This window comes from Benincasa hispida, chromosome 4 (assembly GCF_027475165.1).
Source record: "Benincasa hispida cultivar pf3 chromosome 4, pf3_genome.v1.1, whole genome shotgun sequence".
NCBI lineage: Eukaryota > Viridiplantae > Streptophyta > Magnoliopsida > Cucurbitales > Cucurbitaceae > Benincasa > Benincasa hispida.
Window position 1 is genome coordinate 15,007,642 of NC_143481.1, and position 12,777 is coordinate 15,020,418.

Below are 12,777 nucleotides of genomic sequence, written 5' to 3' on the forward strand. Positions count from 1 at the left end.
TTTGATCGTTATTTTATATGGTCTAAAATCCGTTTTCCGCCTTAGATTGTGGCGGAAGCCACGCCAATGGTGCAGCAGACTCGGTATGATAAAAAACTCATAAGAAAAGCAGTTCAACTTGCACTGGACGACTTCAAGAATAAATATACGGGATTTCTTCTCAGTGCCGATACCCTCAAGGTAGATCTCTATTTCACTGTCAGGAGTGCACAGACTAAATTAATCATTGAGTAGATGTTTTTTTAAAAAATTGATTTTATTACACGTTCAACTTTCAAATTGATTTTATTACGACAAGTTATCTCGGAAATGCAACGGATACTTGACAATCCTTTTGCACGTGTTACCTGTTTTCAAAATCTCAATGGCATTATTTTATTAAAAAAAGACATCAAGTTCGGCAAGTAATTTGCACTCGCTTTATCATACAAATGGCCGACCATGCACTAGGAAAAGTGTTTTGATTCAAAAAGGATAGGAGCTTGCTTTCTTAAAATTAGGTATTCATGATCAGGTCCTTGCATGTTATTCATGAAAACTGTCTAGTAGGCTTCTCGTAGGAATTAGGTGCAGCTTCATAAACTTGCTTTCATGTTCATCTTCAGATCAGTAAGTTTGCCCCTGATCTTGCCAAAGCGGTTGCTGGCCTGGTTTTATACTCCAATGACATGGATTTCAAAAACGAATGCCTTTCAATTCTTGGCTTGCAAACTCACCAGTCAGAAGGGGGAATTGTTGAAGAAACCATAAAGAAAATGATTATTTCAGCGATAGAGGGGAATGATCGAAGACCACAAAGACTTAAAGAAGTTGCCCCTCTTCTGTTTGAAGATGGTAGGTTTGTGGACGATGAATGTTACAAAAATGGTTTTGATCCAATGGATTTGTAAGTATAAACTTAGTATTGAATGGAAACGAAACTGATAATTTTGAGGGATCTTTTGGTAAGAACTAATTGTGGGCACTTCAAGCCAAGATGAGATAGATACTTGTCAAAAGAATGTGAAGTAAAACAAATTTCAGATGAGGAAGTGAGGGGGTTAAAGTTTGTATTACATCTCATTAAACACACATGAGCCCAGGTGAGTACACAAACGACCATTACAATATGACCCCATATACTGCGAAAGATCAATCCCTAAAGAAAAGGCATAACTATTCCCCAAAAAACAAGAAAAAATAGATAACATTCACCCCTGCATCCAGGATTGCCAGTCTACAAGACAACTCTTTTAACAGCTTTATGCCTGCATTACACACAACATTCCATACAGTATGTCAATGTTCATCAACACACAGAATATCAAATTAATCGCAAGTCATAACTTTTTTAGTGCTCTATATAATGCACCAATAGAGTATTATTTAGTCCATTCGATGAAACAGTAAGATAAAAAGTTGTAACAGTGTTCAACTTTTAACCAATTTTTGTCCATGATTCTTCAATGAGAAATATAAATTCGATTTTGACTTTTATGATCTAAATATTCATTATTATTTTGAAATATAGTTGAATACAAAATTGTAGGTAACACTACACTCTCGGAAGGCCACACCTGCATTTCAATAAATACTTGAAACCCACTCCGATTATAATTTTTTCTTTATTCTTCAATCCATGAACTTTTGAGTCTTTGAACTCTAAAAAGTATCTACTAAATTTTCACTCTTGATTATGTGCCTAATAAATTTCACTTTTGAATATGTACCTAATAAACTTTTCTGCTTTCAGTTTTGAGTCTAACCAGTATTTTACCTATTCGATATTTTTTAAAATTCACAAATCTATTGGACACAAAATTAAATGTTTTATTAGACACAAAATTCAATCTTTGTTAATTTGAAAAAGTTAAGATATCCCACAAAATTAAAAAGTTCAAGCACCAATTAGATAATACTCTTTACGGTTAAGGAATCTAGTATATACTCTTTAAGGTTCACGGCCTGGTCAGACACAAATGTAAAAATTCAGAACCTATACTCGCGATTTAACCTTTTTATTTATTATTATTTTTGCAATTTAACCTTAATTCTAAAAAGCTTTTGAAATTCTCTTAAAAAATATTCTCCTCTAGTCCTCGAACACTCAATCTCCCTTCTATTACTGGTATGATTTTTTTTTTATTCTCAAGTAAATATTGAAAAAGGAAAGAGTTACGAGATTTTGATAATAAAATCTAAAATAAATACATGAAATTTAAAGAAAAGAAAAATTATTTCAAATAGTGAAACTCTTGAAAATATTTACAAAATATAGCAAAATTTTCGAATTATCAATGATAGATGCTGATAGACAATGATAGACTAAAATTTTGTTATATTTTGTAAATATTTTTATTTATTTTTCTATATTTAAAAGCAGCTCGAAAATAAACCAATTATATAAAACTTTACGTGAACTAAATATAAATTAAGGTCGAGTACCCAAGGAAAAGGGGGCACGTACCTTGTTAGCAATGTTGTTTGAGAGCCAATCTAATCCCTCATAAAGCCCTTCCCCGGAGGTTGCACAAGTGCTCTGGATATACCTATAAACACCACAGATGTTCATCCGACTTTAGAACAATATGCATGAAGCAAAAAGAGTAATGGATGGAAGAACACAAAGATTACCAATGGCGCTGCCGAAGAGAGTGAAGACCAAGCTTATCAGTAATCTCAGCGGCATTCATTGCATTGGGAAGATCTTGTTTGTTAGCAAACACCAGTAATACTGCATCTCGAAGCTCATCCTGAAGTCGGTGATTAAAAAAAACACAAATCCATCTTAGCATACATGTCCTTAACCCAATAAAATAATTGACCAATGGTCCAATTCAAATCAAGGAGCAAACAAGTAAAATAAATAATCGGGAGAAACAAAAGGAATGATCTCCCTGGGTGGAAATATGGTGGTAGTCCATATTGCATGAAATTTTAGCATCTTTAATCCAATGCCGACAAATTTCAAGTGCTATTTATCATAAAATCTCCAATATATATACTGATAATAGCAAAGCCATGCTGAATCCTTGTTTATGTATTGTTAAGTACTAAGCGTAGTTCTAACTTCTAAACCAATGTCGTCTAAGAGGCATTAGAAAACTGTGACCTCTGAACAAAATATTGAGAAATGAAAGTACTTTCCAAAGTAACTCACAGTCATTTGAATTATAAAGTCCTTATTCATAGGATATTAGAGGAAAAAAAAAAATACAAAGCACAAAGAAGCACAATCAATCTCCTATAATTAAATATAAACCATTATTGTCTGGTTTTCACCGGACAGAAAAAAAAAAAAAACGAATTTCATACATGTGGCATGCAATAAATTATCATCAAATCTATCCACCAAAGTTTAAAATGTCATATTTATCACTAAACATGATAGCTCTATTGATAGAGTGTATACCATGAAATCTACAGATCCTAACAATTAAAGTTAATGAATGATACCGGACATTCATCATACCTCATTCAGCATTCTATGCAATTCATCCCTCGCCTCAACCACACGGTCTCTATCGTTACTGTCCACCACAAATATAAGACCTTGAGTGTTCTGGAAATAGTGCCTCCACAATGGACGAATCTGTGGAAAGACAAATTTCATTTATTGATTATGCAAAGACGACAATTTTTTATGAATAAATTATATTAGAGAGAAAAATGCACTGAGAAACTTGTACACAGCTAACCAATGATGAAAAATAGACGTCTAAATTCATACTTTGTCCTGACCACCGACATCCCAGACAGTGAAGCTGATGTTCTTATATTCCACAGTCTCCACGTTAAACCCTGCAAATAAAGATAAAATCAATTATAATTTCAAATGTAAGTGTCATGGAATCCAACCACATCAATGAAAATATACTAAGCCTAGTAGCTCCTCTAAAATGATTACACAATCTATTAAGTAGCGTAAAAACAGAATTACACACAAAGAACGAAAGGAAGGGAGGGATAATACCGATGGTAGGAATAGTTGTGACGATCTCTCCAAGCTTGAGTTTATAGAGAATGGTCGTCTTACCAGCAGCATCAAGTCCAACCATCAGAATTCTCATCTCCTTTTTAGCAAACAGCCGACTGAAGAGCTTTGCGAAGGTGAGCCCCATTTCTGCTCGTAACTTAGAAGTTCCTGCATTTTTAAAGCAAAAGTATTATACTCAAAGAGAAATGTCAATGATTACGAACGGGAACAATCGCTGAAATTATTTAAGAACACTGTTGATTCGAAAAAGAAATGGTTAAATCCACAGTTTAAAAAAAAAAAAAAAAAAAAAGAAGCATAAGAAATCCAGGAAAGTAATACCATGCATTTAATTGCACGGAGAAGAAAGTGAGCAAATGAATGATATAATGCATGCGACACTGTGAGATCGCAATTGTGATCATCCGAAGCACCGGTTGGCTCATACAATACCTTTAAATAACCATCATTCCATTACCAGGATCTATGAGAAGCAAACAATTAAGCCCCAAACAGAACAGATCGGAACCATAGATCCGCTAAACACGTTAAAAAGTTCGAAATCGAACAGAAAGCCTTTAACAGGAGTAAAAATCGTCGATATTCTTGAAAAAAACGATTTAATAATCAGAGGAACCGATGGTAACAGTGTAAGAAGTAACTTACTCCGACATAAAATCAAAGGGAGAAACACAAGAACGGAATGAAATGGATCTATCGCTATTTTCTAAAGAACTGTAACTCAAAAACAATCAAAGCAGATCGAGATTCCGGAGATTGGAATTACCTCTGAGAGCTGCACAGAGGTGTATTGAAAGGGATGAAGACAGCAAGAAAAATCGAGCTTCAGAGCAACGCGTAATATGGCGCTGAGGAAGAATATTGCTAAGATGGCCTAATAAAGAAGCGATCGAGGTAGCACGGAAATACGATTCTACCCTTAATCGAACTTGCATCTTAAGTCTTGCTGTGTCCGTCATTCCACCAATCACAGTGCGCCACCTTATCGTACGGTGAGTGCGAAAATGTCACAATTTCTAAAACGTCATGAAAACGGGTTGCGCTCTCCCTCCAATTAGTGGGCGCCAAGTGGCCAGTGCTACTGTGTATCGCTACGAGAAACAAATAAAACGATAATAAAGGTTTAGACAAACCTAGTAATTTAACTTGAAAAACCGTTCAGTAACTCGATTTTATTTTTATTCTTAGCTTTTGTCAACTCAAGCAAAGTTTTCCCTGTCGCATTTTTTGGACATGAAAATATGCACGGAGTTTTTAGGAAAACGTGTTTTATGGAATTGAACTTGGGTTGATATAGATTTGACGCGGATATGGTTCGATCTCTAGTACTGCCAATTTATGTGTTTATGGAGAAATCTATTTCGTGGAGTTGAACTTGTGTTGATAATGTGGTTCAATCTCTAGTATTTATCATCCGATTCTCTCAGTTGGATACATACACATTACAAATTGAATTGCATTATAAAATGGTTCAATTGTCGAGACATACTATAAGTCAGAAAAGTCATATCTTATAACATGATTTATTTGGAAAAGATTATATTAGGGCATACATGCGTTTGGTCAGAAAAAGTCTAGATTTTACACATGCGATCCTAATATGCGCAACTAAATCAATCAATATATAGGCATAGGCTATGACGATTTTGCAAACAAGAATTTCAATAAACCGATTTGTCAGATCAATTTAGAAAATTCACATTAAAGTTCAATCAAACATCTAAAAGAGTTCACAACAATTCAGTTAAATTAATTAGAAATCCTTCAAGAAAATAAACATAGGGCTCTTGCCCAAAGGAAATTAGATAGAAGTTACCCCTTAATTCATAAACAAATTCGAGATACACATCCAATCCATCGATTACAACCCAAAAATAAATAAATAAATAATCTAAAGACACTAAATTCTGAAGGGAAAGGAAGAAGAATGAAGTTTAACTTCAACTTCCATCAACTCAACCCCTAAAAGTTAGCATATTTGGACTTAAAGACAAAGGAAGGTATTTATAGAAAAAATTGTAGTGTCGTAACGCCAAAAAACAACGTTGCAACACTCGACAAATAAGCCACGAGCGTTAGAGAAACGTTGCATTGGTGGCGTTGCTGCTAACTTAGAGCATTGTAATGCTCTTCTGAACATCAGGCTACTGCCTTTCAGTGTCAAGCGAGCATTGAGGCTTCCTATAGAACAATCGTTGCAATGCTAAAGTAGGGGCATTTTGGTCTTTTTGACTCCTTTGAAGCCCGGATGCTCAAATCAACTCCAGTTTACTCCAAATTAACCCTGTTCAGCTCTAAATTGCCAATTTTACCTCTTGATTGTTCGGGACCTACAAAATAATACAATAAACACATAAACTCTATTAACGAGTCCAAATTAAGTTAGGAATAATAGCTCTTTTCTAAAGCTATCACCTGTCTCATTCCTAATGAGCATGATATCATCAACATAAAGGACCAAGAAAGCTACATTCTCATTGACTATTTTCTTGTAAACACAAGGTTCGTCAACCTTATGTTCAAAGCCATGAGATTTTATCGCACTGTCAAACCTTATATTCCAGGATCGAGATGTCCGTTTCAATCCATAAATGGATCTATAAAGCTTGCAAACTTTTTGCTCTTAACCCTGTTCAATGTACCCTTCTGGTTGAGGCATGTAAATACTTTCTTCAAGATGACCATTCAAAAAGGTTGTCTTGACATCTATTTGCCAGATTTCATAATTATAGAAAGCAACAATGAATAAAAGTATTCTAATGGAAGTTTCTTCATAGTCTACCCCCTCTCTTTGGGTAAAACCTTTTGCCACAAGTTTGGCTTTATCAATTTGCATCTTACTAGTTTGTCTCATTTTCTTTTGTAGATCCACATGCAACCAATAGGTTTTACCCCATCTGGTTGATCTACAAGTTCATAAACAGAATTGAAGTACATTGACTCCATTTTTAGGTCCATGGCTTCTATCCATCGATCTTTATCTACATCTTCCATTGTTCGTTTAAAGGTCAATGGATCCTCTAAGCCATCGTCAGATATGATGACTTGAGTTTCTATTAAACCCAATAGCGGTCAGGTTGTTGAACAATCCTCCTACTACGTTGAGGCATTCCCATCTCATGAGAAGGATGTGATGGAGTAAAACCTCTTGTTGAAGGACCAACTTGATCAACAACTCTTATTGATTTATTTGTAGATTCTCTGGACATTTCATCTAATACTAGTTTACTGCGAGGTTGATGATTTCTGATAACGGGCAGAAATGCCAGTTATTGTAAGCCTTTTATTTAGAATTATGAGGACTAATAAGTAGAAAATGCGGTGATAATACATAGAATTTGTGAAAAAATTGAGTTTTGCATCGATCAGAACCTAAATCCTCGCTAACCTCAATATTATGCGTTATTCCGTCTCAAAATGTCTATTTTTGTAGCTATCGCAGGAATCAAACGCATGCGTTGGAAATAAGTAATCGCAAAATCAAACGCATGCGCTGAAGCCAGGCGACTGCAAAGACAATCGCATTCGGTGAAGCCGAGCTATCGCATAGACGAACGCATGCGGTGATCGCATACGTCCATCGCATGGAAGTTACAACCATCGACCGCATGCGTCCATTGCATGAAAGTTACGGCCATCGACCGCATGCATCCATCGCATGAAAGTTGTGACTATCGATCGAATGCGTTCATCACTTGGAGATTGCAGCCACGGAGTGATAACCTTAAATAGAAGGGTGATCGCAAGATGGGTGGAATGCGTTGATACTTCAGTTGAATCAAGCTCGAACGCATACTTTGGGAGTATCAACAAGATAAGATGATATGACATTACCCATACCGCGACAAAGGCAGCAGTGAGACATAACGCAATCATGATTGCTGTCAGCGTTTAAACTCTATAAATAGCCCCTTGGACCTTCATTTCAAGGCATCCTAGCTTCTGCCTTAAGACAGATGCTTGCGGTCACAGATGAGAGCATGATCGAGATTTTCTTTGAGGATTTTTCACCTCCACAACCCATTCCGAGAGACGACCGGAGCTTTTGCCAAAGTTAGAGCTCGAGAGAGACGTTTCCACCATCCATCCATGGCACCACCAACAGCCTTGATGCATAGCCTTACATTTCCTTTCTGATCTCTATATTGTATTACATTTTAGGCTTAAGATACTTACATTCTGTAATCAATGCATTTCCAAATTCCTTCAATGCCATCTTTCTCATCTTCTTTATCTTTATCATCGTTTATTTATCAAGGGTGATCGCATACTCAATCGTGTAGCCTAGAGATAGGACACATGTAGCAACTCACCGAGAGGTGTGCGTTGTGCGAGTATAGTGAGTTAATCCTCTTTGCTTGGTGAGAGACTGTAGCAATGCTTGTCGATGGGCTGTTGCAATGCTTGTCTATAAGTTAATTAGCCGCATCTAACTGCCTGAGAAGGTAAGAGGTGGAATGCACTAAAGCAAAGTATGCATTGTTCCTAGAGATAGGCACGGTTTTATGCTCGACGCAACCATGCACTATAGTGATATAGTCATGCGGCTGACCACTGAGAGGTGTGCGATGCATTAGTATGACGAGCTGGGATTACTCGAGCGATTTAAGATAATAAACATTAATATACGTTAACAGTTGTTGCATATCTATTAATTCTCATCGCAAGTCTTCCATTGCTCAATCTATTTAGTTAGGAGTAGGAGTAGTGTGTAATTCATTAACTTCTTCTTTTTACTTTTATTCATCGCCTCAAACGCATTGCTTCACAAACGTTATTGAGTTACAAGTCCTTATGTTCGACCTCGGATCACCTGAGAAACTTGCATTCTCGTTATACTTGGCGAGAAGGCAAGAAAACTTGTGATAGGAATGCATGATCATTGCATACTAGATGAACGCATACTTTCCATTCCAACGTATGACCTCCGATGTATGGGTACAAACGCATAACATAAAGACATGCATCAAACAATAAATTGCGTTCCCCATTCCCCCTAAAAGTAATTTTATTTTATTATCACCAATTTCTTATGTGATCCTCTTTCAAGAATGTAACACTTATCGATACAAATACCTTATCTTCCTAAGGATCATAAAATAAACCACCTTTTGTTTCTTTAGAGTATTCTACAAATAGGCATATCTTTGAACGTCGTTCCAACTTCTTAGGGTTTTGCACCAACACGTGTCAGGCATCCCCAAATTCTGAAATGACGTAAACTACCTTTACGTTCTCTTCATAACTCATACGGTGTTTTGAAACACTTTTTTAAGAATCACGTTCAGTATATGTACAACATCTTGTACTGCATACCCCTAAAAGGATTGAGGTAACTAGGCATAACTTATCATTGAATGAACCATGTCTAACAAGGTTCAATTTCTCCTTTCTGCTACACCATTCGGTTGTGGTGTACCAGGTGCTGTGAGTTGGAATTGAATTCCATGTTCTACTAAATAGTTTTGGAATTGTAAATCCATATATTCACCATCATGATCTGATTAAAGTGTTTTTATCCTTTTACCTAATAAGTTCTCAACCCCAGTCTTAAATTCTTTGAACTTTTTAAAAGTTTCAGACTTATGGTGCATTAGGTAAACATAGCCATATCTGGAATAATCATCGATGAAACTGACATAATATTCAAATCCTCCCCGAGCTTTAACATTTACCAGACCACAAAGGTCTGAATGTATAAGTTCTAAAGGTTCTTTGACTCTAAGACCTTTTTCTGAAAAAGTTCTTTTAGTCGTTTTCCCCTCAAGACATGATTCACATGGAGGTAAAGATCTATCTTCTAACTGGTTTAGATGACCATTCTTTACCAATCTCTCAATCCTATTGAGATTTATGTGATAAAATCTCAAGTGCCAAAGATAGGCATTAGGAGAAATCTTTCTTTTCTTATTTTGAGTTTCTGTCATTTTAAACATCTCTATATTTAAAATAGATTTTGCCTCAATTGGTTTTAACACATACAAGTTATTTTCATGTTTAGCTCTATACATTTGAACACCTTTTGAACTAATGAACACTTCATTTATATCAAAAATGACTTTATACATATGTTCCAGCAAACAAGATACATAGATTAAGTTCTTTTCATTTTAGGTACAAAATATACATTTTCAAGTAAAATGTAAGAATCTCCAAAAAAATAACTTGATGTCTCCCATTACTTCTGTTGAAATGACTTCACATGTTCCGACCTTGAAAGTCATTTCAGTTTCTGATAGTTGCTTCCAGGAACTAGTTTCTTGTAAGAAAGTGCAAATATGATTAGCGACGTTTGGATCCAGTATCCAGGTTAAGTGAAAACTTTCCATTAAACATGTTTCTATTAAAAGTAAATCAAATCTACCTTGATTTGCCTTCTCAGCTTTCTTTTCAAATTAAAAATAATTTTTAATTTGAATTATAATCCAATTTATTTTACTTTAAAATTAAATTAGATAAAACTAAAATCCGATATTAATATTGAATCCAATCTAATTAATATTCTTTAAAATGCAGAAACAATCACTGCTAAATTATGAAGATGGTTACAATTAAATTATTGAATTATAAAAATTAGTTCAATTATATCCATCTTTAGTTAACTTGAATATTATTAGATTGATTTTCTCATTCGCTATGATTTTGGCGTTAATTTTGATGAAGTGGTCAATCTCATATTAGATAAGATTTCATATCAAAACCAATTGAACATGAGAGGAGTCACTCATCTATCTTATTATGAGTGTGAAGTTCCTTGATTTTTCCATTGTAGGATCCTCAATAATCTTAAGTGAGAAGCCAAATAAAAGTTGTTCCAATTCGTAGTGTATTAATATTGTATTAATATTAATACAATTGTAACAACTACAAAATGAACCATATTCGTAGTATCACCATGATAAGATACCCAACCTTACCCATTTACTATAGACCATTTAGGTTATTACTTAAACATGATTTATTTGTAGATCAACCACATACATGTTTTAAGTTACATAAAATAACCTTAGATCTTAGTTTATTATATTGAATTAATGTAGTCTAAATGTTAATAAAATACCTTTTATTTTATTAAATAAAATTTATTTTTACGAACTAAGATATATGAGATTTAGGACACCAAATCCAACACCCATGTGCCAACTTAGGGTGTGACACATTAGTCTATCCTTTGTTGTAAAGCTGTTGCGCTTGTTGGAATTCATATCCTAAATCTAGTAGTCTGTAGATCTTTTAAACAAATATTAATAAATAAAGTACTATTTTTTTTTTTTTTGAAATAAGATTAGAGGTTATTTAATATAACTTAAACAGTATGTGGTTGACATATAATTGAATCATGTTCAAGAAATAACCTAAAAGGTCTATAGCATATGGATAAGGTTTGACACCTTATCCTGGTAACATTATGGATACGACTCACTTTGTAAATGTTAAAAAATATTGTAACTGTTACAAACAGTTTGATCTAAATCATTCATGGATGACATGTAAATGGGGGTATCCTATACAATGAATCTGTATAAGACTCGACCACAAAATATAATCTCTCTTTGTAATACTGTTAATTGAAGAAACTTATATTTCAAATAATAACCACATAACTCAATCTCAATCCTGAGTGAGTTATGAACTCCCGTTCATGGGGGTCGTTTTTTGATTTGTATGGGTGATAGTGACCTTAGCTTTCGACTCAATATGCCTACTATTTTGGGGACGATAAAGAGTGAAGAGCTGGAAATATAGCTTCACAAGATAAAATTCACTATTTTTCGATTTTAGGGAAAGTAAATAAGTTATTCCTTTAATTGCTGACTCTGAAACTTAAACAATGAGGTCCCACTCTCTCATTGGCCCGAGTGGGACTTTGTTTATTAGTTGAACCATAAACAGAATTGTTCATTAGAGGATTGCTGATACTTAAGGTGCAAGAGGTAATTACATGAGTAAAATGGTAATTCGACCTAACTGTAAAACAACTGTAATTAATTAAACAGTAATTAATGATCGGTGTTCTTTGTAAGGGTTTGAGCTTGGTTGGTCCATAGACCTAGCCCTTTGACCCAATTAATTGGATTTGGACCTTATTTGGCATTTGGACTAAATTATGCATATTTTTGGGCTTTTTTGTACTTTAGCCAAATAATAATATTTAATTGAACCAAAATAATTAATTTAATCCAACAGTCAAGACAAAAATACATGACATAATTTGGTTTGACCAGTTCTTTTCTTCAATTTTAATTTGGGACACATGTCAACCTTTAATTGGTCCCAAATTTGATGATTTGTAATTTCGTCGTTGATTTGAGAAATGGCGTAACAATTTGTGATTAGTCTAAAATTTCTCATTCAACAACCATTTCTTGAAATGCTACAATCGAAAGGAGGAAGATTTAGAACGAAACATTAGATCAAACTGTTAACAATTGATTTGATTATCAAAGTGAGCTAACATGTACTACTTCCTCTAAGATTAGATATTCAAATTTTCATACATCGCTTGTATTATATGAAAAGAAACAATTGTCATAACTCATTTCATTTTATTCACATGAAAATTTGAAAGCTCAACCTCATCTCATTTATAAGAGTCACTCTAATAACACATTTAGTTTTTTAATTTGAGAATACCTAAACAATGAATCATTAGTGTTAAACCTTTGAGAAATTGATTTGTTTCAACTAAATTTAAGGTTTATATTCATCAAACTTTATCTATTACCTATGTAAAAGTTGTTTTATATTTAACAACAAAAGTACGAACAGTGAAAAAATAATTTGGTGATTGGACTATGAAT

General features: G+C 34.3%; 2 protein-coding genes across 2 annotated transcripts; one reads left to right on the forward strand and one right to left on the reverse strand.

The window, feature by feature from the left end:
- Positions 1-44: 44 nt before the first annotated feature.
- Positions 45-1,045, forward strand: LOC150036518 (type 2 DNA topoisomerase 6 subunit B-like). The gene is made up of 2 exons (XM_090312773.1): positions 45-180; positions 606-1,045. Exons 1-2 carry the CDS (start codon positions 67-69, stop codon positions 888-890), a joined length of 399 nt encoding a protein of 132 aa, XP_090168899.1. The 5' UTR covers positions 45-66; the 3' UTR covers positions 891-1,045.
- On the reverse strand, positions 990-5,090 carry LOC150036519 (ADP-ribosylation factor 2-like). Its single transcript, XM_090312772.1, has 7 exons — positions 4,743-5,090; positions 3,953-4,123; positions 3,710-3,780; positions 3,452-3,571; positions 2,614-2,732; positions 2,447-2,528; positions 990-1,247 (listed from the first exon to the last, which is right to left on the reverse strand). Exons 1-7 carry the CDS (start codon positions 4,933-4,935, stop codon positions 1,242-1,244), a joined length of 762 nt encoding a protein of 253 aa, XP_090168898.1. The 5' UTR covers positions 4,936-5,090; the 3' UTR covers positions 990-1,241.
- Positions 5,091-12,777: the final 7,687 nt, after the last annotated feature.

What these genes read in the sequence shown, in the direction of transcription:
- LOC150036518 (XM_090312773.1), top strand. Translation starts at nt 67, where the DNA reads ATGGTGCAGCAGACTCGGTATGATAAAAAACTCATAAGAAAAGCAGTT. An exon ending in TCAGTGCCGATACCCTCAAG is followed by an intron (nt 181 to 605) that starts GTAGATCTCTAT and finishes GTTCATCTTCAG; the next exon opens with ATCAGTAAGTTTGCCCCTGA.
- LOC150036519 (XM_090312772.1), bottom strand. Translation starts at nt 4,935, where the DNA reads ATGACGGACACAGCAAGACTTAAGATGCAAGTTCGATTAAGGGTAGAA. An exon ending in CCTCTGTGCAGCTCTCAGAG is followed by an intron (nt 4,124 to 4,742) that starts GTAATTCCAATC and finishes TTAAAAATGCAG; the next exon opens with GAACTTCTAAGTTACGAGCA. An exon ending in TGCATAGAATGCTGAATGAG is followed by an intron (nt 2,733 to 3,451) that starts GTATGATGAATG and finishes CACCGACTTCAG; the next exon opens with GATGAGCTTCGAGATGCAGT.